This window comes from Homarus americanus, unplaced genomic scaffold, assembly GCF_018991925.1.
Source record: "Homarus americanus isolate GMGI-L3 unplaced genomic scaffold, GMGI_Hamer_2.0 scaffold15541, whole genome shotgun sequence".
Lineage (NCBI taxonomy): Eukaryota > Metazoa > Arthropoda > Malacostraca > Decapoda > Nephropidae > Homarus > Homarus americanus.
The window spans coordinates 503,419-529,594 of NW_024757351.1; the positions used below are offsets into that span (position 1 = coordinate 503,419).

The following is a 26,176-nucleotide window of genomic DNA, read 5'->3' on the forward strand; positions in this document are numbered from 1 at the left end:
CATAAATTTTACTGATAATTCCTGCACTGGGAAATAGATCCACACCTTTTATAAAATTGATCCACGCCTTTTAGAAATAGATTCACACCTTTTAATACAATGGGAAGGTCTTTCAGGCAATATAGCCCCAGGGGACACGACCAATATAGCCTTAATCCCTGACGTCACCGGGCTTATATATATGTTATAGTCTTTTATATAAGTCTTTAAAGGTGGTATATTTTGAGGCTACTTAACAACAATATGTCTGAGCTCCTATGGTATGGTAGCGTCTGTAGGTAAGTTCTGTAAACCTCTACCATACTGTAATCTTATTTACGAAACCTACCATACATTCATGCGTACGGACCTTCACCACACCATACCTCACACATCTTACCTACAAAAAATAACATAGCATACCATACATTCTTCCCTACAAAAACTACCATACATTCTTCCCCACGGACTCTCTCCACACATTCTTGCCTACAAAACCTACCATACATTCTTCCCCACGGACTCTCTCCACACATTCTTACCTACAAAACCTACCATACATTCTTCCCTACGGACCCATACCATACCCAATGCCCTCACACTCACCCTTAACTTTTAGACAAGGAGACGTGATTCAATTCTCGGTCTCTGGGTCTGTATTTGTCCTGTGTGGTAATCATATTTTGTGTCGAGTTTCTGACTTCATAAATGCAAATAATATTACCATCTTCCTTTTTGTTTGTTTGATGGGATAGAAGAAAAAAGTGTATGTGCGTGTGATTTGTATGTGTTTGTATGGGTTTGTTTGAGTGTGTATGGGGGGGTGTTGGTAAGTGTTTTTTTTGGTGTGTTTGGATTAATGTGCGTTTATGGGTTTGTTTGTAAGTTTTTTCGCATGTCTGTATTTATGTGGGTTATTTTTTGTTCGTGTGTGTATACAAAGTGAATCTCAACACACACACAAACACATTATGGTACAGATCATGAAGCTACTATCAGCCTCACGATACGTACTCTGAATAGGAAAATTAATCACCGAACCCTTACAACGAAACACCGAACCCCTATAACGAAACACTGAACCCCTATAACGAAGCACTGAACCCATACAACGAAACACCAAACCTTTACAACGAAACACCGAACCACTCCTGAAATTCCGAACCACAAAAAACAAATAAACAAGGAAAATGAAACAGTAAACCCAATTATCCCATTACAGGTCAGAGGTCAACAACACCTTACTGTAGATGTGGTCAGCCCCTACCAGTCACCCTAAACAGTCCCCAAATAGCCCCCGAAAAGCCCCTAATGAAGTGATGGAAAGAGGCGTAGAAGTGTAATCATTTACTCACTACGAGACGTGGGTTCGATCCCCTCCCCACCTCTTGCCTCATCCATCACGGTAAACAATAGCTGCTGTAGGTGGATAATGGATTCAACCCGCCATGGTGGATAATTTTTACACCTTAGGTTAATCAGAAGGGCTATTAATTTACCTCGTGACAGAGAGGCAGTAAGGTTAATACACGGTACCGGATATAAGCCAAGCCGGAACTAGCCGGACCCAGATCTAAGCAAACACGAATATAGCTGAACCCAGAACTAGCCGAATCCTAGTCTAGCTTAATTTAATTTAACCTAACCTAACCAACCTAACCTATCCTTAACACAAACTAATCTGAAACTAAACTTGCTCCTAACCTAACCTAACCTACCCTTAACCTAACTTAACCCCCCCCCATCTCTCTCTCTCTCTCTCTCTCTCTCTCTCTCTTGTAGGTCGAGGTGTTATCAGGGGACCTTTGTGCTGTAGTCAAGATGAAATAAACGACAAGAGAAGTCACACCATCATCAGTCTCTTGCTACAACCATTGAGACCTCCCTTGTTGGGGGGGGTGGGGAGAAGAGAGGGAGGGGGGAGGAGGGGGAAGGGAGCAGGATTATCTGATGGAAAGGTGTGGGCTGGCTGAAGTGATTTAGGAAGTGAAAAGAGAAAGAGAAAATGTGAAGGGGAGAGATAGAGACAAGGGGGAGAGACAGGGGGTGAGGTGAGAGGGAAATAAAGAGAGAGACGGAGGGAGAGAGAGAGAGAGAGAGAGAGAGAGAGAGACATCACCACAACATTTTCTACCTTCATAAATATTATTCCTCTCATATTTTTAACACATGTAGGTCACGTCTCTTATTATGTACCTGAGTCATCCCCCGTAATTAGTATCCTCACCTTTATGTTTACACTCTCTCTCTCTCTCTCTCTCTCTCTCTCTCTCTCTCTCTCTCTCTCTCTCTCTCACACACACACACACATCCTCTCAGTTTTCTCTCCTCACCCTCCACACACACACACGTCGCGCTGCGCCAAATGAGATTTCCCCTTGAGCTAATTCTGCCTTGCTTTTGTCATCGTAAACAGTGAATATTGTGGCAATCAACTCCTTTTTGTGGCTGGAAATTACTTCAATTACCTCTGTCGTAATTGCAGTTGCCCCGCGACCAACACTGACACAACCAATACCCGCTGCGGTGTCCTGCGGTTATTAAGGAAGGAATAGTATGTGTGTAATCTCTGGTGGTGCGGTTAGCTTGCGGTTGTGATGCGGTTAATTTGTTGTTAGTGTAGAGTAAAGAAGGATTCGGGACGGGTTGATTTAATTTTTTTTTCATGATAAATATGTAGTTTTATGTTATTTTTACGGGTAAGTTAGGATAGGGGATAGTTTAGAATAGATTAGGATAGGTTAGAAGATAACCTAGGATAGGTTAGGTTATTATCGGTGATATATAATGACTTTGTAACCTATAAAAAGATATTTCCACAAACGATCACACACACACACACACACGCACACACTGACACACACACACACACACACGCGCACACACACACACCACCCCTCTACCAATTCTAACCTAACCTAACATAACCTAACCACACAAACTTGACCTCACCGTGACATTTCGCATTTTACACTTCTTAAAATCAAAACATTCAATTCTAAAACATTTCGTATTAATAAGCACAAAGATACAACAAACAGCACATTACCTTATAGTAGACGGCGCTGGGAGATGAACGAACACACAGACGAACGCGGCGATATATTATAAACACGTACACACGCCCGGACACGCACACGCACACACACGCACACACGAGTCAAAGATGGACTAGTTGCCAGGTTTCTGTCACCTTTCCTATATATATATGATTAGATTTCCTCTACACTCGCTTGGCCAATCAAAACACTAGATAGAAAGTAACTTGGCCAATAAGAGGACTAGGTAGGGGGTATCCTGGCCAATCAGAGAGATAGGTTGAGGGTAAACAACCGTTCGGTAGTTGGTGGTGATGACACTGTTGACGAGTTCTGTTTTTTTGTTTATTTACTTTGCATTTCTTAATTTTTATCTTTCGTTGTGTTTTGTTTTCTCTCTCTCCCTTCCATCTCTATATTTCTTTTTCCCTCTCTTCCATCTCTCCTTTCCCCCCATTCTCCTATCTCTCCCTTCCCTCCCACTCCACTCATTCACCCAACATCTCTCTCTAACCTCCAGATGGTCACACAGACAGAAGACGACCTCTCAGTATCACCCAAGTCCAGCCACTACCCGAGCAGACTCCCTCCTCACCCCGGAACGACCACCACTTATTACAACCCGAGTCACATGGCCGTCTAAACCCGGAAAAATGGAAGAAATCTTGTCCCTTATTCCCAAAAGACTCGTAACTTATGATTTATTATCCCGAACCGTAGTAATTAACTCACTTAAGATACGACAAAAAAAAATTAATTCTCGAGAGTTTGATTATTTTTACCTTAACATCATCCATTGAGAGCTTAGTAACTTACTCAATGAAATTATAACAAAAATGGATTTTCAGAAGTTAGTATTTGTTTATTTATTTATTTTGCATTAACTGAGGATAAAAGATCGTAGGAATTGACTCGCTTATGCAACGACACTAAGACAAATTCTCAAAAATTTCTTAAGTCAAGTTTTTCTCTGACTGGCGACGTGTGAGAGAATCGATGAATTTCTCCTTAGTTGTGACACAATAAAGAGATTCTCAAAGGTTCCTAAAAAGGTTCTTATGTTAGTTTATGACTCCTACCTGGTTAATGCCCTAACTGGTTAATGCCCTTAGCTGGTTAATGCCCCTAACTAGTTAATGCCCCTAACTGGTTAAAGTCCCTAAATATTTAATGCCCCTAACTGGTTAATGCCCCTAACTGGTTAATGCCCCTAACTGGTTAATGCCCCTAACTAGTTAATGCCCCTAACTGGTTAATGCCCCTAACTGGTTAAAGTACCTAAATATTTAATGCCCCTAACTGGTTAATGCCCTTAACTGGTTAATGCCCTAACTGGTTAATGCCCCTAACTGGTTAATGGTTCTAACTGGTCAATGCCCTTAACTGGTTATGCCCCTAACTGGTTAAAGTACCTAAATATTTAATGCCCCTAACTGGTTAATGCCCCTAACTGGTTAATGCCCTTAACTGGTTAATGCCCTTAACTGGTTAATGCCCTAACTGGTTAATGTCCCTAACTGGTTAATGCGTCTAACTGGTCAATGCCCTTAACTGGTTAATGCCCCTAACTAGCAGCTATTTACATATCTGAGCTAAAACCAAACATTGAGGCGACTTCTTAAATTTCAAGTTACGAGGAAAGTTCAATATACAAGCCTATGAGTGTGTCCAGGGCTGCAGTCACCAACGCTCGTAAAAATAAACGCGTTTCTCGTATAATCTCATTGCTACTTTGTGAACGTTATTTGTGTGTTTTTAACTTAAGTCAACCAGCTAGAAGTGGCCTTATATCTTTACTTATGAGGGATAAAAAGGCGTAAGGTTCTTTGAGAATTTTAAGTCTTGAACAGCAAATAGATAAAAATATTACTTGTCCGGCAGTCATCGAGGTGAGGTGGCTGGTGGTATGGTCGCTGGCTGAGTTTGCCGTCTTGGAGTCTACGAAGTTATGTGTTCGCTGGCAACGTTTGAGATCACACGATGAGGACCTTCAAGAACGAGCTAATATCCGAACCAAGGCTTGAATATTTATACTTTCTGTCTCTGTGTGAAAATAAAGATATGAACAACGTATTCATGAATATAATTAAATAAAAGCTACAAATTAAAACAAAGCACACACACACACACACACACACACACACACGCGGGAAACTGTGTCATATTTGTTTGGGTGTCAGTTTGCCTTTGGAGAAGAGACGCGCTGTTAGTCTCGGATTCAATTTAGGTATGAGAGGGGATAAGTCTGGCGTGAAACATAGCAATAACACACGTAGCTACGCCTGCTGCTTCCTGTGTTGCTGACGGACGGTAGAACGCGCCGCAATCCTCACGTTAAATACATCTCACTGCTGGTGGATGATTGGATGACTTGGCTGGATGAGTTAATTGGATGTCTCTGGCCACCACGAGTTGACTGTATGAGTGTTTGTGTCCAGTTTGGAGGAGGTGAGGTCATGTACTCTTAGCAATTGTTAGTACTAATTATCCTCTTGATGTTAACCCTTACATGGTGTTTACCCTTACATGGTGTTAACCCTTTGTGGACGAAAAATATGATATTTAAAGGGTTGAAACATCATTCCCAAAGGGTTAAACCACCATCTTAAAAGGGTTAAAACATCATCCTCAAAGGGTTAAGCCATCCTCCTCAAAGGGTTAAGCCATCCTCCTCAAAGGGTTAAGCCATCCGCCTCAAAGGGTTAAGCCATCCTCCTCAAAGGGTTAATAACAATTTAGGATGACTGACAATGATCAAGGAAGCGTCGGGCCGTGACTAATGTTAGGAATATTTGTGTGAAAAGAATGACACAATTATCTGGGTAGCGTTTGCTCTTATTGACGTAAATCCATTGGAAAAGCCATAGGATTTAGTTCTTATTGTCCTGCTGTTGTTATTAGACCAGTGGCCATGTGAGGCTCAGTCTGGCCATTTAAAGTCCAGAGTGGCCAGGGGGTCTCCTTAGGTCTCAAGCTGGCCATTAAAAGTGTGTGTGTGTGTGTGTGTGTGTGTGTGTGTGTGTGTGTGTGTGTGTAAATGTTTGTGTGACATGTACGTGAATTTAAATCAACAACGCCTATCCTAACCCACATTACAACACACTAAACTATCTCCCCTTCACCTATGTCACCCTACCTGCCGCCCCTCAGGTAATTAGAGACCGCCCAGGTGTTTTAGCTCAGGTGAGGAAAAACACACAACTTGTTACGTATTTGGGGAAAACTTTTGGCTCCTCTTAATGAAGCTTTGAATAATAAACGACACGAGGAGAAAAAATGTAAATGCTTTCTGTCTGTCTATCTATCTATCTTTCTATCTATCTATCTGTCTGTCTGTCTATATATCTATCTGTCTGTCTGTCCTGGCCTCCTCCTCTCCAGCTGTCACTTCTCATCGGGTTTTGTGACGAGTCATCCGTTACTGCCGATAATATTGGAAGACTGGGAGAGGGGAGGGCCGATACTCTCTCTCTCTCTCTCTCTCTATTTATCTATTTTTTTCCCTCTGCAATCACTTTTACACTCCCCCTCCTTCTTTATTTTTTCGTCTCTCCTTATCCTCCTTCCTTCCTAATTATCCTTCATCTTGTGTTTTGATCTCTATCTTGCTCGCATGTTCCTTCTCTGCATCCCTCCTTCTTCTCCCCCCCCCACCCACCCCCCTCCTAGCCACTCCATCAAAACAGCCAACACGATTTTACCATTAGTGTCTACGTCTTCGCCTCTCAGCATCAGTACGGGATCAACTCCTTATTCGATGCCTCATTCATCTCCCGTCAGGCTATAAGATGCTTCCTCAACTTCTTTATTTTTATATATTAAATTTTGTTTTTTTTCAGGTTTTATTATTATTATTTTTTTGCTGTTGTTTATTATTATTGATGTTATTATTGTTAGAGCTCATAGCCCACGCCTCACAGTCTTACAACCCACACCCCACAGTCTTACAACCCATAGTTTACAGCCCACAGCCTACCACTAATACTAGACCAACAAATTCTCCAATACTAACACCTCCTCACCCTCTCCCCATCACCCCACACCCCCACTATTCCAAGTCTCCACTACTAACACCCTTCACACTCCTCACTCCCCACCCTGCTACCCAACTCCCTTCCCCACCACCACCACCACTTCCCCTACCACCTTCCCCACACCTACCACCACACACCATCCCCACCTACCTCCCGACCACCTACCCACCCCCCCCCGTTCCCCCCTTACCCATCCACACCACCACCTCTAAAATAATAATGACCCAAGTAGGTAAGAGTAGCCATGTTGTTCTCCAGTACCCAGCTCCTCTACTGCCGGTGTAACGAGAGTAGTTGTCTACTTAACGTCTCTTCAATGGTGTTTGGAGGTCGTTATGTTGGCGTATGTTGTATATATCTATGGTGATGAAGCCAAGACTGTCCACGTTAATGTAAACAGCTTCTATATAAACTGGTGCGTGTTTGGTGTTTTTTGGGGGGTGAAAGAAGAGGGTGAAAGAGGGTGAATGAAGGGGGTGAAAGAGGGTGAATGAGGGTGAATGAGGGTGGATGAAGGGGTGAAAGAAGGGGTGAAAGAAAGGGTGAAAGAAGGGGTAAATGAGGGTGAATGAAGGGGTGAAAGACGGGGTGAAAGAAGGGACGAATGAGGGTGAATGAAGGGGTGAAAGCAGGTGTTAATGTAAGGGTGAAAGAAGGGATGAATGAAAGGGTGAATTAAGGGGTGAAAGAAGGGGTGAAAGAAGAAGATATGAGGTGGTGATGCATCTTGACTACACAATCACAAACACACACACACACAGCCCAAGACCTGAACATGACCGCTTCAAGGTATCACTAATAATAAGAGCTTCGTTTGTAACACTGTACTAGTTTCTTAAAGCTGGTAATAGTGTCTTTATCTGTGATGGTGCTCAAGGGTGTCTGCTAGGAATATGTGCCCTGGGAATGGTGGGAATGGTGCCTCTGTCTCTTTTGGTATTCATGGGGAGCAGCTTGGAATTTGTGCTTTGGGAATGGTGCCATTTTCTAACGTTTTTATTATTATTATTATTATTATTATTATTATAAGTACAATTTTTATCAACCGTAAATATCGATTGGTGAACTAAAGTGTGTGTGTGTGTGTGTGTGTGTGTGTGTGTGTGTGTGTGTGTGTACGTCAGCCTCAGGTATAACCCCTTAGTGATTTAATATGACTCAGGCAGGTCACCACGGCTCTCCACTAACTGCCTAATTAACATTTAATTGCTCCGCCGGCTGGGTAATTCAGCGTCTCTCAGGCGTAAACACGAGAGCTCCGACTTTACAACACCACATTAGTGAAGGGAAGCCAAGCGAGACGTTTTGGGGGATAAGGAGTAATTAGTAATGTTTGGGAGTATCAGGAAGCACAGGTGTATAATGATTTAGTGAGTATCAGGAAGCACAGGTGTATAATGATTTAGTATCAGGAAGCACAGGTATATAATGATTTAGTATCAGGAAGCACAGGTGTATAATGATTTAGTGAGTATCAGGAAGCACAGGTATATAATGATTTAGTATCAGGAAGCACAGGTATATAATGATTTAGTGAGTATCAGGAAGCATATAATGATTTAGTGAGTATCAAGAAGCACAGGTGTATAATGATTTAGTATCAGGAAGCACAGATATATAATGATTTAGTGAATATCAAGAAGCACAGGTGTATAATGATTTAGTATCAGGAAGCACAGGTGTATAATGATTTAGTATCAGGAAGCACAGGTGTATAATGATTTAGTGAGTATCAAGAAGCACAGGTGTATAATGATTTAGTATCAGGAAGCACAGGTGTATAATGATTTAGTGAGTATCAGGAAGCACAGGTGTATAATGATTTAGTATCAGGAAGCACAGGTATATAATGATTTAGTATCAGGAAGCACAGGTGTATAATGATTTAGTGAGTATCAAGAAGCACAGGTGTATAATGATTTAGTATCAGGAAGCACAGGTGTATAATGATTTAGTGAGTATCAAGAAGCACAGGTGTATAATGATTTAGTATCAGGAAGCACAGGTGTATAATGAAAGACGAAGAACAACAACAGAAGAAGACGAACAACAAAAATAAAACTAGCAAAATAATAGTAATAAAATAAAAGCCAAAGATAAAAAAAAAGTAAAAAACAAAACAAAAAATGGAACAAGAAGGAAAACAATAGCTCTTGCCTTTGATAAATGGAGAAGCCTGATAAAAGGATAACATAATAAAAATGGAAAGAAGAAAGATGAACAAGAGAACAAACTGAAAGAAGGACAAAAGGTATCCGGGAAAGAAGAGCAGTGAATGGGCATTAAAGATGAGAGAAAGAGAGAGCAGAGGAGAGAGAGAGAGAGAGAGAGAGAGAGAGAGAGAGAGAGAGAGAGAGATGAGGAGAAACCAAAAAGGAGAGATAAACAAAGAGAGAGGGATAAAAAGAGAGAGGGAGAAAGAGACAATCTCCCAAACACACACACACACACACACACACACACACAGAAGGGAAAAATATTTACCCCTAAGAGAGAAAAATATAGGCGAGGTCCCTGAGGCAGACACTCGGAGGAAAATATTTGGATCTTGCCAGGTGGATCAAGGTGGTGGTGGATCAAGGTGCTGGTGGATCAAGGTGCTGGTGGATCAAGGTGCTGGTGGATCAAGGTGCTGGTGGATCAAGGTGCTGGTGGATCAAGGTGCTGGTGGATCAAGGTGCTGGTGGATCAAGGTGCTGGTGGATCAAGTGATCAAGGTGCTGGTGGATCAAGGTGGTGGTGGATCAAGGTGCTGGTGGATCAAGGTGCTGGTGGATCAAGGTGCTGGTGGATCAGGTTGGTGGATCTGGTGGATCAGGTGGTGGTGGATCAAGGTGGTGGTGGATCAAGGTGCTGGTGGATCAAGGTGCTGGTGGATCAAGGTGCTGGTGGATCAAGGTGCTGGTGGATCAAGGTGCTGGTGGATCTGGTGGATCAAGGTGCTGGTGGATCAAGGTGGTGGTGGATCAAGGTGCTGGTGGATCAGGTGCTGGTGGATCAAGGTGGTGGTGGATCAAGGTGGTGGTGGATCAAGGTGCTGGTGGATCAAGGTGCTGGTGGATCAAGGTGCTGGTGGATCAGGTGGATCTGGTGGATCAAGGTGCTGGTGGATCAGGGTACTGGTGGATCAAGGTGCTGGTGGATCAAGGTGCTGGTGGATCAAGGTGGTGGTGGATCAAGGTGCTGGTGGATCAGGGTGGATGCAAAAAAAACAGAAAATTAAAATAAATCAGAGCTAAAAAGGAAAAACCACAATAACATTAAACAATAGAAGAAAATGTGATAATAAAAAAGGGAATTGGAATAATTTAAAATAACTTACAATAAGACAAAAATAATGAATAACTAAGAATAAGACAAAAATTACAAAAACCAGAAATAGACAACTAAGAAGACAATACATAGAGATGAAATAAAACCCAAAATAACAAAAACAACAATAATAAACGAGGAAGAGGGATAAATCACAATAAAACAAGGAATAAGAGAAGAAAACATAAAGTAATATGCAACAATAATCCACGATAACAAATGATAAATAACACAGCAGAGAAATGTATAAAAAAAGACGATAATTAATGACGATGATAAACAAACCAGGAAGCGGTGAGAACGGGGGAGAATGAGGGAGAATGAGGGAGAAAAATAAGAAAGAAAGTAAACAGAGGCACAGAAGAGTAAACAGGGAAGGAAAGAGGATTTAAAAAAATGTGGTAATGAATACGAAATGATGAGTGAATCATTGATGAGGGAGATGACGGTGAGAGAGAGAGAGAGAGAGAGAGAGAGGGAGAGAGAGAGAGGGAATATTATACAGTACACATAAAGGAATTTCAATATGTCACTAGCATTCGATATTGAAATGAGGCATTGATTACCACTGTCCTGTCCACCGAATGACTAATTGATGGGTTGATTGTGAGATATGACGGTCTATCTATCAATTTATGAGGTCATTATGAGGTCAACGCGTCACCGTATCCACTGATTAACTAATTGATGAAGGAGGTCATCACCCAATCTAATAATTACCACCTTAATTGATTGATGGGAATGCTTGTCAACCTGTCCATTAATTAACTCACTTATTGATTAATCGAGTAAAAACACAAACACTATTAATGTTTCCGATAGTAACAATAGAGGGAAGGAATAGGTCGGTGGATAGAGGGACAGATTCAGTAGACAACATGTACGGAAATCACTAAGAAAAATAGGTGTTTCGTATGTTGTTGATGACGATTTAAGATAATCTGACCTTCATTTGTGGTGGAAATGGATAGTTATGGAGATGTCAACCCTCCCCCTCCCCCACCCACCCACGCCCACGCCTTACGATTTTGAAGTCGAGGGAAATTGTCGTGTAAACATGCGAATAAAACTGACCCAACCAAACCTAAGGAAACCTGACCCTAGTCTAACCTAACTTAACCAAATTGAACTTTATCTAATCTAGCTATAACTAACCTTTCCTTTCTTTATCTTGTTGATTTTGCGTGATTATTAAGACCAAAAGTGTTTATCTTCACGAAAATGAGAGTACACTACACTCTGGCCACCTGAAGGAACGGAGCAATACACCATGGGCCTTGAAAATGTCAACACCAGCTACAGTATTCACCAAAACACGTTCACTGGCTTCCCACTCTGACACACAATACCTTTGACACACAAACACTGACTGACCATTTCCTAATTCAACCGTTTGGACATACTGGCATCTACCACGTGACAGAATGACTTCCCCTGATTGGTCGAGCATGATTACGTGGTGTTAACGTAAGTAAACAATGTACCCCTTGAAAATGTCACCAAAATAACTCGAAAACTAAACAAATTTTATACTTTATCATCCCATATAAAAATCATTTACTATACCGTATAATAAATTAATTACCTATAATGTCCAACAGGCAGAGGGTCCGTAGTTCTACAGTAGTTTGCCCTCTGATGGTCTAAAGGAAAATATTGCAGCAGAAAGCGAGATGAAACGAACCCAGATCAGTTTATACCACGACCCGGTGTTAATGGGTATAGGAAAACGTAAAGTAATCAGGTAGAATGAATAAAGGAGAGAGAGAGAGAGGGAGAGAGAGAGGGGGGGGATGACTAAATGATGAACAGAGAGACAGAGAGAAAGGAATACCTGAGGGAACGAGAGAGAGAGAGACAGGAAAAAAGGTGATAAATGAAGGACAAAGTGAATCAGGGGAAAGGGAAAGAGATAGATAGATAGAGAGAAAGAGAGAGAGAGAGAGAGAGAGAGACAGAGTGGATAGGGTAAATAAGATAAATATAGAGAATGAAGAACGGTGAAGATGAATCACGAGGTGAGAAAATAGAGACAGATAACAAAGGGAAGAGAAAAAGGTAGAGAGAAGATGAAGATGGAAGAGCAAGAGAGAATAAAAATGGACAATGAAAAGGGAAATACAAAATGAAAAAATAATGACAAAATAGATTAAACGAAATAAGAGCACATGAATAAATAATAATAAAAATAGACAATAAAAGATAAAGATAGAGAAATATATTAAGAAGAATAAGAAGAGTTAAATAAGACATAATAAAAGAATGAAAATAGTGAAAATATTAAATACAAAATTAAATCAATATCCATAAGAAAAATAAATGGAATAAAGGCAGGAAAAATTAAACAAATGAGAATAAATAAGGAATAACAATAAAAATAGGAATAAAAATAATGAAAAACGACAAATCTAATAAAAATAAAACCAGGAAAAACATAATAAAAACAGAAGAGAATAAACAAAAAGAAACGAAGAAAAGCTTAAGATAATTACAGAACAGATAAAGATGAATAAGCAAAGGGGGAGAAAAAAGACGAAAATACAGCCAATGATAAAAGAGAAAGAGATAAAGAGAGGGATGATGATGATTGATAAACCAAGTGAGAAGAAATATGAGATAGGGGAACCGTAACTAATAGGTAGAGGGGAGGAGATAACAACTGGGAGATAATTGAGAGATAGGAAAAGAAATGGAAGAATTGGTGGTGATAGTTTGGTGTAGATGATGGAGGGAGAGAGAGAGAGAGAGAGAGAGAGAGAAGGTCTCTCTCTCTCTCTCTCTCTCCCTCTCTCTCTCTCTCTTTCTCTCTCTCTCTCACCAAAGTATAAGAGACAAAACTCGACCGTAATTACTCATGTCGGTAGTACCTTTTTCCTTTCTCACGGTGTAAGTCTGATTGTGAGTTTGCCGTTTAACACTTGAGCTGGGAAGTTTAGGGAGGCGGACTGTCACTCGCTGGAAAATACGAGTTAATTCCTGGAGCGAGTTGGGTGGGGGGTGGGTTGGGTGGGTGGGGGTGGGGGGTGGGGGATTGTGTGGTGTTTGTGTTTTGAAGAAATTTTTTTGTTGATTTATTTACGTCAATGATGATGAAAAATATGAAGAAATATAAAATGTAAAGAAAATTGTATATAATATCGATGTATTAAAGACAAATAAAAAAAATGCATAGGCGTGAGGCGGGGCTAAGGGGCGGGGCTAAGGGGTGGGGCTAAGGGGCGGGGTTAAGGGGCGGGGCTAAGGGGCAGGGCTAAGGGGCGGGGCTAAGGGGTGGGGTTAATCTTCAGGTGTTCCCATGCTTAAAATAACACAATTATACCCTCATACGTAATATAACAACCCTCAGTTAAGTCAAGACAGGCGGAAAATGAGCTAACTAACCACAATCACAAAAAATAGCAAACTTTGCCCACAACTTCACAACTTTTCTTACAAGACGCCACCACAACACGACACGGAGTTAACTCAAGTCCTTCCACTAAATTTACAGTAAGTTGTATACGAGGGATGTTTGTATGTACTTTGTTGAACAGTTGCATGGTCTGAGTAGTGAATATTGTCATCGTTGCAACATTGTCTGCAATATCGTGGCGGTTTGGTTAGATTAGGATAGTTTCGTTTTGGTTTGGCTAGGTTAGATTGGGTTAAGTTAGGCTAGATTAGGGTAGATTATATTGGATTAACATTAAATTAGGTTAGCGTTCAAGTGAAATTCGGTTAGTGTTAGATTAGGTTAAATTAGGTTCGGTTAAATTAGGTTAAGTTTGCGTGTTCCTTGGTACAATTCATGATTTAGTCACCAACAGACCTAGTGACAGTGGTGGAGCGAACAGCCTTGGTCCTGATGGCCGCTGGTCGAACCGTAATCACTGTAGGTCGTCTTTTGTTTTATATATAGATAGATTATGAAGGGGTTGGGAGAGTGAGGTGAGTGGGGAGGAGAGAGGAAGAATGAGTGAGGTGAGTGGGGAGGAGAGAGGAAGAATGAGAGTGAGGTGAGTGGGGAGGAGAGAGGAAGGAGGAGAGTGAGGTGAGTGGGGAGGAGAGAGGAAGAAGTAGGAGAGTGAGGAGAGAGGAAAAATGAGTGAGGTGAGTGGGGATGATGCGTGGATTGGTATAGTACGTGAGAGAGAATCGGTTCAATGTATCAAACCATAATTTATAACCCCACACATCAAACACTTAACACATATTGCATTTTAACAGACAGACACAGACCAGATACTGTACTTAGAACCTACAAGTAGACTCGAGTATAAAACTACAGGTACAGGTATTGTCTTAAGAGGGACTGGTGTAAAATGTTATGGTTTGTTCGATGCAAGAAATTTACTTAGATTACAAACGCAGGTTGAGGATCAGGTGTTAAGTACGGGTGTGATAATTCTCTTAATTGCTTAGAAGGAATTCACTTATCAAATGCACCGCCAAAATGCTTCACTGGTGTCATGCGTGTCAAATGAACCTTGACATTATCTCAACAGGCTTCAATAATTAATAGTTCCAGACGAAGGATTCATGATATATCGAGGCAGTGTGAAGCCACGGGACACACAAGAACTAATCTATTTAACATGTACTTTAAAAGAGAACATTCCAATGGTGACTCTGAACAGAATAGATATTCACCTCGACTAACCTTCAGGGGGTAATATCACTGCAGTCGTGAATTGTTGACACGAGTAATTTCAGATCATGCAAGGTCTGGTGAGATCAGGTAATAGTAGTAATAAAAAAAAATCACCTCCAGGTATATTAAAAGAAACTTAACAGACAATCCAAGTATACAATAATTTATAAACAAAGTAAAAAAAGATAAATCTATCTATTTATATTTTTTATAGGGGGGGTAACGAGTTAGGGTGAAATAGCAATTACCGTATGATATTGTTTTGGGTTGGGACTCGAGCAGTGATAATGGCAGAACTTTAATAGTTGTGAAATAGCGATTACCAGCACAGTATATAACGGGTTTAACTGAAATTATTGTAGGTGGTTAAATTCGTCCTCTTGACCCTGTTCTCGTGGAGCTGTCCTCGCTGTGGGGGGGAGGGGGTGTAAGGAGGGAGAGAGAACTGTACGTAGGAATCACTGGAGCGTATTATTGTCATGTGCTGTTGATGGATTGAGAGGGGACAGGGCTAGGTCAAGTAGGTTAGCCATTCTCTAGGTAACACCACTTACATTCTTCACGCTGGAAGACCTCGTAATAGGAAGCCAAGTGGCGTCATCTCTCGGCCAAAGTTAGAACCCGTCTCAGATTTTCTCCCCAGGACAGCAGTTTCCGAGCCACTAAATGTCCAAGACAGTGTTATGGCCTCCAGGACGATCACAACTCATCGTCCCGTGATAAAATAAAAGCTCGGAGCCATAAAGAAAATTCAGTGGAAATTACAACATGGAGGAACAAGCGGTGGTGTAAATCTGACAAAGACAAGATTGTCTTGCGAGCTGGGGCCATTTTGGTCCCTCGATTACCGTGTGGGGTTTGTGACGCGGTGGGAGTTACGAGTTATTGGATTACTCCCTACTCATCCTAACAACTCCCACCACACCAACGACCCCCATACCCAGCTACACCCTTTCCACCCCTCTCCCATACTAACACTACCAAGATAAAACAACCAATACCCATCTTCAGGATACCCATAATATATATACATCGGCCACGACTGTCGATACGTGATGAGAATATCAGGTCTGTCACGCCGAGTCGCAGTTCACACCGCTGTTAATGTGAACATGAAGCGTGTTGGCTGTTATTAGTGACCAGCCAGGCGCATGTTTTCAGCGTTGAAGTACGATGTGAACAGAAACAATACAAGTTTAAATTCCGATCCATTTCATTACGGTACGATAACAATACCCGTCATGTACCAAAGGTAATTTACTCCCTCTGACAACCTCTTTGGGGCAGTTATTGTCGATTGTCTTGCATTATTCCTTGTGCTACAAGCAAACATCTCGAAGACGTAAGTTGGACATAATCAAAATGTAGTTAATAGGCGAAGTTCCTTAAACTATAACTTAATTAAGCATTTTCTTTAATCATTTTATCTAGAATTCTCTCTCGTTATCTTCGATAATATCCACGACGAGACACTGGATGAATTTATCAGACTTCATCTCGTAGTCTTAAAAATTCGCATTTCATAAAAGGTCCCACAATAGGTTAGATTAAAGAGCTGGATCAATTTACACATTTATTAAGGATAATATACAAGTGACAAGATAAGAGCCGAAGGTAGTGATCAAGGATAATAGGCAAGTGATAAGATTAGTGATACCCGAAGGTGGTAGACGTGGTGGTGCTGGTGACGAACTCTGTGGTGGTAGAGATGATCTCCTGCACCAGCTCTTGTGTGGAGTAATCCGCCACGGTCACCACCTGTCGAGGATTTATATTGAATTAGTCAAAGTTGTATACCCGATAAGTCTTTACACAACCCTCCGAGATTACCACTACACCAGCACAACAAAGGATAAAGGCCATGAGAACCACGAAATTTCCTACATCACCCATCGTAGCCACCTATTGAGATATTGAACTACACTCCATTCAATTACCTGCAGTAGTTTAATAATGGAAAGTAAACAACTGGTATACGAGACACCTCAAAAGACTGACCAGGTGTTCGAGGGAGACGTGGGTGATGCTCTGCCAGTACTCAAGGATGGTAGTGGTGGTGTGGAAGCTGGTGTACACAGACACGTGGGTCCTGACGGGAACTACTGCTACCGTCGCTGTCACAATGTCGACCTGTGAAGAATTAGTGTGCTGTAACAGCAGTCTACCGACGCCGAAATTTTGAGGTTTAAAATTTCACAAGGAAACCCTAATTACTTTACATCTGTGAAAAATGTAAAGGCACTAATATCCGATAGGGAGTTGTAGAATGCAAAACCAGTAGGTCAAGTGGTTATAGCTACTCCTTATAAAAGACTTACGAAGCAATTTACTATAGCCTTACCGGGGTGGAGGTGACCCTCACTACAGAGGTCCGGGTGTTGGGGTCTGATGACACAAAGTCCCAGTCGGTAGTGTACTGGGTGACAGGGAGCACTACGGTGGTCTGGTCAGTGATCCACACATCAGAAGTGGAAGTCTCCCTCAGCGTGTGGGTCTTCGTAACCTGGGGAATATGAGGAATTATCAACCACCTTGTTTATCAAGCCAAACTTTCCTGACCTGGTGTAGACAGACCACTCTACATGTTAAGGATCCACCTCAGCCATATTAGCATCGAGCTTCCTCAATAAAATTCACAAGTCTGCATCAGTTACTTACGGTCTCGTAAACGGTTTGGGTAATGATCGTCACAGGGACGTACCGGTGATCGTCGTAAACTTGGCATTGTACCTGCAACAGTGGATAGCATTAAACTTCAAAACGACGAAACCAAGTAATCTTTCCACCTCAGCACTAAACGATAAGAGCATTTAAATTAGCTAGTACAGTCAAACGATAAATTAAACAGTTTCATTACGCACTCCAGCATTTAGTTTGAATCTAGTTAATTACTAAATATTAACTACATAAAAGATAAACATATTAGCCAAGTTACTTCCATAAACCAGAAGACGATACACTAAACTCACTATACAATTTTTAAAGCCAACGTGGACTCTATTACACAAACCACGGGAACTACAGTACACCCACCTTAGCCAGGGACGCCGCCAGTAGAAGGTATAATACACACAGACCCATCTAGAACACAAAACCTTTATAAACATCATTTATATTTGAAAATTGTCAAGAGTCAAATTTTATAAATCAAGACCACCACTCAACAAATTAAATTTAAGATATATATAACAAACTAAATAAAATAAAAGCTCATAAGACAAACCTTCACTTTAAGGTTTCACTAGTCAACGTTAAACAGGACTCAGGAACCACAATGACACCTCTTCCACGGCCGCGTCCGTATTTATACCTTCCTCACCCGGAGAACCTTCCAACCCCCTGACGCGACTCTGGTTTCGTCTTCCTCAACAGATTTAACTTTTATTCGTTAATTAATTTCTTTACCTTTATAATAATGAATGAATAATATATAATAAATGTAAATATATGTACCTGAACCTTAACCTTCATTTTTATTAAAAACTATAGTTAGATATTTGATTATAATAAATAACTTGACTGTTCGAGCACCGTAAGGGACAAGGGTCTTGATGGTAGTACTACCTCAACACTTGTTTACGTCCATTCGATAATTTAATGTTTTTTCCTTCATTAAATACGAACATAAAGCTAACACAATTATCAACAATATTTGTTTAACACTTCATCTGCTTCTTCTTCTCTCTTCCTCTTCTTCGTAATCATTCATAGAGGAATATACATCACACTGCCCGCTCCATGAATCTTCACCAGTACCCTCTATTCACCATTAATTCTCTACATAAACTAATATGACCTGGAAGACATGTAAGAGTATTGGTAGCTAAGTAAATATCACATTACCTTTATGTATTTACAATTAATTAAAGTATTAATTAAAATTTTACCTAATTAATTGTTAAAAATATGAAAGGCAGTTGTATTTCGTCGTTATATTATGATTTAGCCCTTTAAGTATGATGACCCCTTGAGTATGATGACTTGACCCCTTGAATATGATGACCCCTTGAGTATTATGACTTGACCCCTTGAGTATGATGACTTGACCCCTTGAGTATGATGATTTAAGCCCTTGAGTATGATGATTTAACCACCTTGAGTATGATGACTTGACCCCTTGAGTATGATGACTTGACCTCTTGAGTATGATGATTTGACCTCTTGAGAACGACGACTTAACCCCTGGAGTACGATGACTTAAGCCTTTAACTATGATTATTTAACCCCTTGAATATGATGACTTGAACTCTTGAGTACGATGATTTAACCCTTGGAGTATGATTTCTTAAACTTTTAAGTAGGACAGCTTGAACCCTTCAGTAAGCGGATTTAACCCCTTGAGAGTGATGAGTTAACTCTTTTGAGTACAATAACATGAACCCTTTAACAACATGATTTAGCACCTTGAATATGATGACTTAAGCCTTTAAGTATGATAACCCTTACAGTACAATGATTTAATCATAAGCCTAGCAACTCATTAGGGGCAGTGCAGATACAGTATACTGTCTATTAAACCTTCGATACATAACATGGCCAGAACAGCATACGACCACTTTCTCTCCTCAACTGTAAAATTAGGTATCCATTCATAGCTGGATGACCTTGGGGTGCCCCGGGATAACATAAGAACATAAGAATAGAGGAAACTGCGGCGGGCCTTTTGGCCCATACTGGGCAGTCCCATTTACACCCAACCCCTATTGCTCATATGAGCATCCAACCTTTGTTTGAAGCTATCCAGCGTATTCGAGTCAATGATGATATTTGGTAATTTGTTCCATTCATCCACTACTCTGTTACCAAACCGGTGTTTACCTATTTCGCGCCTAAATCTAAATTTGTCTAATTTAAAACCGTTGTTACGAGTTCGCTCCTGGTTGGATAGTTTGAGTACCTTTGTAATGTCACCTTTGTTCAGCCCTGACTTCCATTTATACACCTCTATCATATCGCCCTTCACTCTACGTCCCTCGAGGGAGTGCAAATTAAGATGCTTTAACCTGTCTCTGTACTCAAGGTTCCTAATGCCCAAAGGACAGGTGTGTCAAGGTGAGGCCTATTAGTGGTCACCACCTGTTGTCGGCAGCTCTAAGACTGTTTTTTTGTTTCACTGTCACCCCAGCCTTATACGACATTATATTCGAGAGTTGTTGTGGATCACCTGAAGATTGATCCCCACCAGCTTATTTCACCTGAAGTCACACCAGTTCATTTCACTTGAAGATTCATCCCCCAGCTTATTTCACCTGAAGTCGCCACCAGCTTATTTCACCTTACGATTCATCCCCCAGCTTATTTAACCTGAAGATTGATCCCCCATCTTATTTCACCTGGTCACCCAGTTTATTTCACATGAGTCGACCCCGCCACCTTATTTCACGTAATAACGTCATCCCCCCCAGCTTATTTCACCTGAAGTTTAACCCAGGCCAACTTTTTTCACTTCTCATTCACCTGAAAATTAATCTCCCAAATGCTACCTTAGGGGTGGGGGGGTGGGTTAGTTTAGCTAAGCTTTAGATGACGTTTATTCAGGTGAAATATGACAAATCTCCAGGTAATTGATCAGTAAACAAGTTAAGCGACTGGAAAAACCCGACCTGGAGGCTTCAAGACACGTAAGAACGCTTAGATAATTTGTTTATGCTGTTTGTGAACACCTGTGGATTTAAGACCAGTCAAGATTATCCCACCTCACGAGGTAATAATTATAGTGTAGGTTTATACGGATTTATTATATGTTGCACGTATTGAGTTATGTATTACCGTATGGTTAAGCGACAATGGTTTTTGCGGTCAGTTTCCCTCTTACACCAGTAGTCAAAGCCGACCTCAATGCTTCGAGTCCAGCTTTCTCCGATCTTGCACGCTATAAATGCCCAATAACATCTGCATCACTTAACCAGGACAGCTCTCACGTGGGTTTCAAGTTAGACCTTCACGAACCATAACATTCATCAAATACGTTTATAGACAACACTTCATCACAGGAATCCCCTAGACGTGTTATAGAAGGGTTGGTGAAAGCCGCCTTCAATTAGGAACTAAATGTAGCCAAGGGTAAATTTACACAGCAAGATCAAAGTACCTTCCTGCCGCCCCCGAGTATTTTGGGTGTAGCTTACTAATAAAGAACCACTTTAACAGTTCCGATAAACCAACTGAACGTACAAGCAGTTTAAAAGTTCGGAAATACACCGGGTTGTATGAATACTTCGGTCAGTCTAGAACCTTTACCTGCAGAACAATTTTAAATTAACCAAGTTACTTCTGTGTATAACAGACATAACATAGTCCAGGATAAGAGACGAAAAGGTTACTAAATTAGATATTTATTGAAAAATTTACATCAAATTCAGGTGGTAAACTTCTGGGTAATCTTACAGCCTTATTTTACATAAATTACAATTTTAAAAACCATTACTACGCTACAGACGACACAGCAATGCAGTATATTACAGCAACTAATAGTGGTTGTAGACGGCGGGAACGAAGACTGTGTCCGTGATGGTGTGGAAGTCTGTGAAGGTGGTCCTCTGTGTGTTGATGATGGTGCGGACCAGCGTGGAGGTGTAGGTCAGCCTGCCGGAGTCAACAACAATGATAATCCTTTTAATAGTTCCGACGATTATAAATTATAGGCCAAAATAGTTAATACTAACCCAAGTTCACCTTACTAAACCTACAGTAGAAGTTAAAACTATCCAAGTTAAGTTTTCAATGGGGTTTTAGCCAAAAAGAAAAAATTCGTACCCAACATTAATGTCGTTTAAAATCTTTGACTTAACCTTCCTACATAGGGGAAGTTGCTCATAATGAACAGGTTTAAACTAGGCACTACAGGTCTTAATGGAACGGCTCCACCACCCGGGTTTATTTACTCCTACGCAGATATAATTTAGATGTGGAATCTACTTACGTCTGTGTGACGAGGGTGGTGACGGTGGTCTGACGGATGACGTAGGAGGTGTGGGTGATGGTGACGTGGTCTACCGCAACCTCAGTCACCAGCCTGAAGTCAGACTTAACACAAGTGACGGTGACCGAAGTGGGCCTGACAACTACCGTGGTCTGGAGGGCGACGCGGTCGTCGACGGGAGTTTGTACCACCTGTAGACAACAACAACATTAGTGGCCACCAATGGGGTCAACTTCCGCTCCATCACTGCCTATATGGCTACATTTAACGTTATATTAACAACCGATGCTATAGTATTATACGACACCCATTACATTATGAACAAGTCTACCAGAGCTAGTTTAACGTTATATCAATAGCACTTGTTATAGTTATATCAACCATAGTTAATGGTGCTAGTATTGTTCAACCTGCACTTAATTACATGGCGATCTACACCAACTTACCGCGTGTGTCCCGACCGTGATGGTCTGTACTCTGAGGTCAGTCAGGGTCACCGCCACGCTGTGGAAGGCCAGGTCAGTCAAGGTCACGAACCTGTCCACTGTGACAGTCTGGGTGACAGTGGGCGTGATTGAGGCTTCCACCCGTCTGACCTGACCACTGCCGACACCCGAGCCGAAGGCCGGACCACCGCCGACACCCGAGCCGAAGGCCGGACCACCGCCGACACCCGAGCCGAAGGCCGGACCACCGCCGACACCCGAGCCGAAGGCCGGACCACCGCCGACACCCGAGCCGAAGGCCGGACCACCGCCGACACCCGAGCCGAAGGCCGGACCACCGCCGACACCTTGATCAGGAGTATCAGTCTGACCACCTTTGCCCACTCCGTTAACTCTGTTGCCAAAGGTCGTGGGTCCACCATTAACGGTTCCAATAACAATCGGGCCGGCAGACCCACCACTGCTATCTCTACCGCTTCCTCCTGTAGCCTGGCCTTCGGCACTGCTCACAGTGCCACGCCCACTTTTGGCGAGTGTGTTAGTTCCCGAACGGTCACCGCCACCCACACCAGCAGATGACCCTATTTTAGCGTTTCTTGACCTAGCGCCACTGCCTGCTTCACCATCCAAGATACTACCAATGTTCTGGAACAAAACTTTGTGTCGGGAACAAAAAGTTTTAATTATGTAGATTGTCAAATTCCATTAGATTAATTTTATACTAATTTTCAGCATTTATCATGTTAATTATAGGGTTAAGGAAATTAAATAATTATTTGCGATATTTGTCTTCGCACGTTTAAGTATTACAAACTCAATATTCAGGTTTGCATAGAACACCTGGAAACACCATGTTGCTATTGAACATTAATTACACTAAACCAACTTTATGGAAAAGCCTACAGTGTAAACTCACCTGACGTTTACCTGGTAGGCTAGCCAGACCTGCCCAGGTGTACACCGTCAGCACCACCAACACCAGGAATAGCGTCACACGAATCATGTCTGAAAATACTAATTTAGATCAATGGATGACCAAGACTTGTATTAGGTATAGCGATGCCCTGTAACCAACACTAGTTATTCTCTAGACTAGACCAGTGTAGATACCAAGACCCATTTCATAACAAGTTTAGCTTAACACATTTTCATCTAGTATTAACAACTAGAATCAACTAAAGGTTAGTGGAACATTTACAAGACTCCCGAATTACACAAGATACTTTACAACCACAGCAGACAATAACAAAAATCCCCCAAAATTTAATACTTAAAACGCTAAGTAAAAAGGAAAAATATACATAAACCGCACTAAACAAATAACAATATATTAAAGATAATCTCTCTCTCACACAACAAACACCACTTACTTCTTCTTAAAACACAGTAAAAATACACACAACAGTGTTAAGTATGTGTGTGTGCGTCGTGTCAGCAGGCGAGGAGCACAGTAAGTCTCCTAGTCTTACCACCCTACCTCATCACCTCCCTCACCTGGCCTCCCCCAACACAAACAACAGCAACAACCCCAAAAGCCTTAATTCTCACTCAATCATTTCCTTAACCCACAAATCTACTCCATTTATCACAATCCTCAAGACACCTTACCCTCATTTTCTTGTAAATATCTCATGTAGGAAGTATCATCTTCATTTAGAATACTTTACCTTAGTTTTATGTAGAGGATACGAGGGTTGTTGTTAAGATAGTTTTATGGTTGTTTGAGGGCGTGCCAGCGGTGTGTGTGTCTGGGTAGGGAGGTGGAAGCTTGGCTGTACCAGTGTGCCCGGGTGATTGAAATTCGTCACCAGGATAGAGAAAATATTTGTGTTGTTTTATTAGGGAAAGATATTAAGAGTGGCCTGATATGGGTTTTAATAGGCGCCAGTCATTGGTGGTTCCAGTTCTGGTAGGCCCCGGTAATAGCCGGCCTCATTCCTAACCGGCCTCAGTCTTAAACGACCCAGTTTTAACCGGCTCCTATCCTAATCGGCCACAAACTTAACCGGCCCCCTCCCTAACTGGCCCCAATCCTAATCGACCCCAGTCTAAGCCGGCCACCGCCCTAACCGTCCCCAATCTTAACCGGCCCCCTCCCTAACTGGCCCCAATCCTAATCGACCCCAGTCTAAACCGGCCACCGCCCTAACCGTCCCCAATCTTAACCGACCCCATTCCTAACCGGCCCCAATCTCAGGTGGCAGGAATCAATTAGACAATGCGATGTTTGATGCTTCTGAAACACAAACTGTGAAGAGTTTTAATTAATACCAAGTTTTAAATGTTCTCTGATCCCGTTGAGAAAAACTTACTCTCGTCACGGAGTTTTAAATCATTCTTAAACTTGTTCACATCTTGCCTGTCTGTGTGTTGTTAAATCGTGCAATATATCGCTTGTGTGTGGTGTGTGTGTGTGTGTGTGTTTGTATGAATTTATACCACTATTACTACTACTACACACACACACACACACATACACTCACAATGGATCCACCAAGGTCTCGCTTAGCTCCTCCTCCTCCTCCTCCTCCTCCCACACATAGTGAACCTTGGCTAAACTACATAAATATTTTCGTTTCAATTCCCGAGTCATTTTTAATCCCACCCGAGAGTGTTGTAAATATTTAAATTATCCTCAGAGGTGACAGTCTCAACCCCCCCTCCCTCTTCCCCCCTCCCCCCCAGGTGATGAGAGATTCTACCCCCCAGGTGATGAGAGATTCTACCCCCTCTTCCCCCAGGTGATGAGAGATGAGATCCCCCCACGTCGTGATGAGAGACAAAGAAGGTGGTTTAATCTCTCTCTCTCTCTCAGTTGTCTTTCTATACCTAAATCAGAGACAAAGTTTTCTATTAAGAATTCTGAAGGTTTTCGTGTTGTGTTGTGTTGCGTTAGAGACTTTTTTGGTATGTGTTTATTCTATGTGTGATATTTATGTGTGTGCGTGTATATGTGTGCGTTTGTGTGTGTGGGGGGGAGGGTGGTGTTGTATTGTGTAAGGTGTACAGTACAGCGTGGTATATATATATTGTCTATGGTATAACACAGGGAGTTGTATTGTGTATTGTGAGTTGTGAAGCCTTTGTAATGTATTCTGTATGATGTATATAGCCTATTGTGTATTGTCTGTAGGGTATTGTATACGAGGAACGCCAAACTTCAATGGGCGGATGAAAGAAAACGGGGTGAGGTATAGAAGAATAATTCATAGAAAATGGAATTGGGATTTATAACGTTGGGTACTGGTAGTTAATATCTGGTAATTAAATGAACGTATCTAGTTATGGTAGAGTTTCAGTGTGTTAATGAGTTATATACCTGGTGTTAAGTGAACGTATCTAGTTAAGGTAGAGTTTGATAATAACTTTAATACCTTTTGAAAGTTAGTTTAATATTTTAGTTCAGCCAGTTAGATACATTTTCATATCATCAGTTACGAAAAAAGAGAGTACGATCTTTTGAGACTACACCAGGCACAGGCTCGTCACCGCCTCCGTCTACGACCCTAGCGATAAAACTCCTGCCAGGGAAGGTCGTCATGTGTGATCCTGCTCGGCTAACGTTCCTCTCAGGAGATCATGATGGTGTATGATGCCTGCCTCTAACAAGAACGACGAACGCCTAGGGTTGAAGGAATTTTTAAAAGCGAACCCTGAATCTCTCTCTCTCTCTCTCTCTCTCTCTCTCTCTCTCTCTCTCTCTCTCTCTCTGTCTGACCTTTCACGGGAAGGTAAATTCTATCCTGAGCTTCTATCATGTCCACGTGATTATTTTTTTCTTTTACCTGAAATAACGTTTTAATTTACACGAGAGA

General features: G+C 41.6%; 2 protein-coding genes across 3 annotated transcripts; both read right to left on the bottom strand.

Moving 5' to 3' along the window:
* Positions 1-16,553: 16,553 nt before the first annotated feature.
* LOC121857444 lies at positions 16,554-18,263 on the bottom strand. The gene is made up of 6 exons (XM_042353496.1): positions 18,217-18,263; positions 18,027-18,074; positions 17,652-17,723; positions 17,335-17,496; positions 16,992-17,123; positions 16,554-16,751 (listed from the first exon to the last, which is right to left on the bottom strand). Exons 2-6 carry the CDS (start codon positions 18,072-18,074, stop codon positions 16,641-16,643), a joined length of 525 nt encoding a protein of 174 aa, XP_042209430.1. The 5' UTR covers positions 18,217-18,263; the 3' UTR covers positions 16,554-16,640.
* A 3,049-nt stretch (positions 18,264-21,312) lies between these two features.
* On the bottom strand, positions 21,313-23,816 carry LOC121857445 (dirigent protein 10-like). 2 transcript variants are annotated; one of them, XM_042353498.1, is made up of 5 exons: positions 23,732-23,816; positions 23,278-23,366; positions 22,362-23,006; positions 21,916-22,106; positions 21,313-21,578 (listed from the first exon to the last, which is right to left on the bottom strand). In XM_042353498.1, exons 2-5 carry the CDS (start codon positions 23,362-23,364, stop codon positions 21,461-21,463), a joined length of 1,041 nt encoding a protein of 346 aa, XP_042209432.1. In that variant the 5' UTR covers positions 23,365-23,366; positions 23,732-23,816; the 3' UTR covers positions 21,313-21,460. The 2 variants fall into 2 exon arrangements, with proteins under 2 accessions (XP_042209432.1, XP_042209433.1); XM_042353499.1 differs by having other exon boundaries at positions 23,278-23,375; positions 23,732-23,805.
* Positions 23,817-26,176: the final 2,360 nt, after the last annotated feature.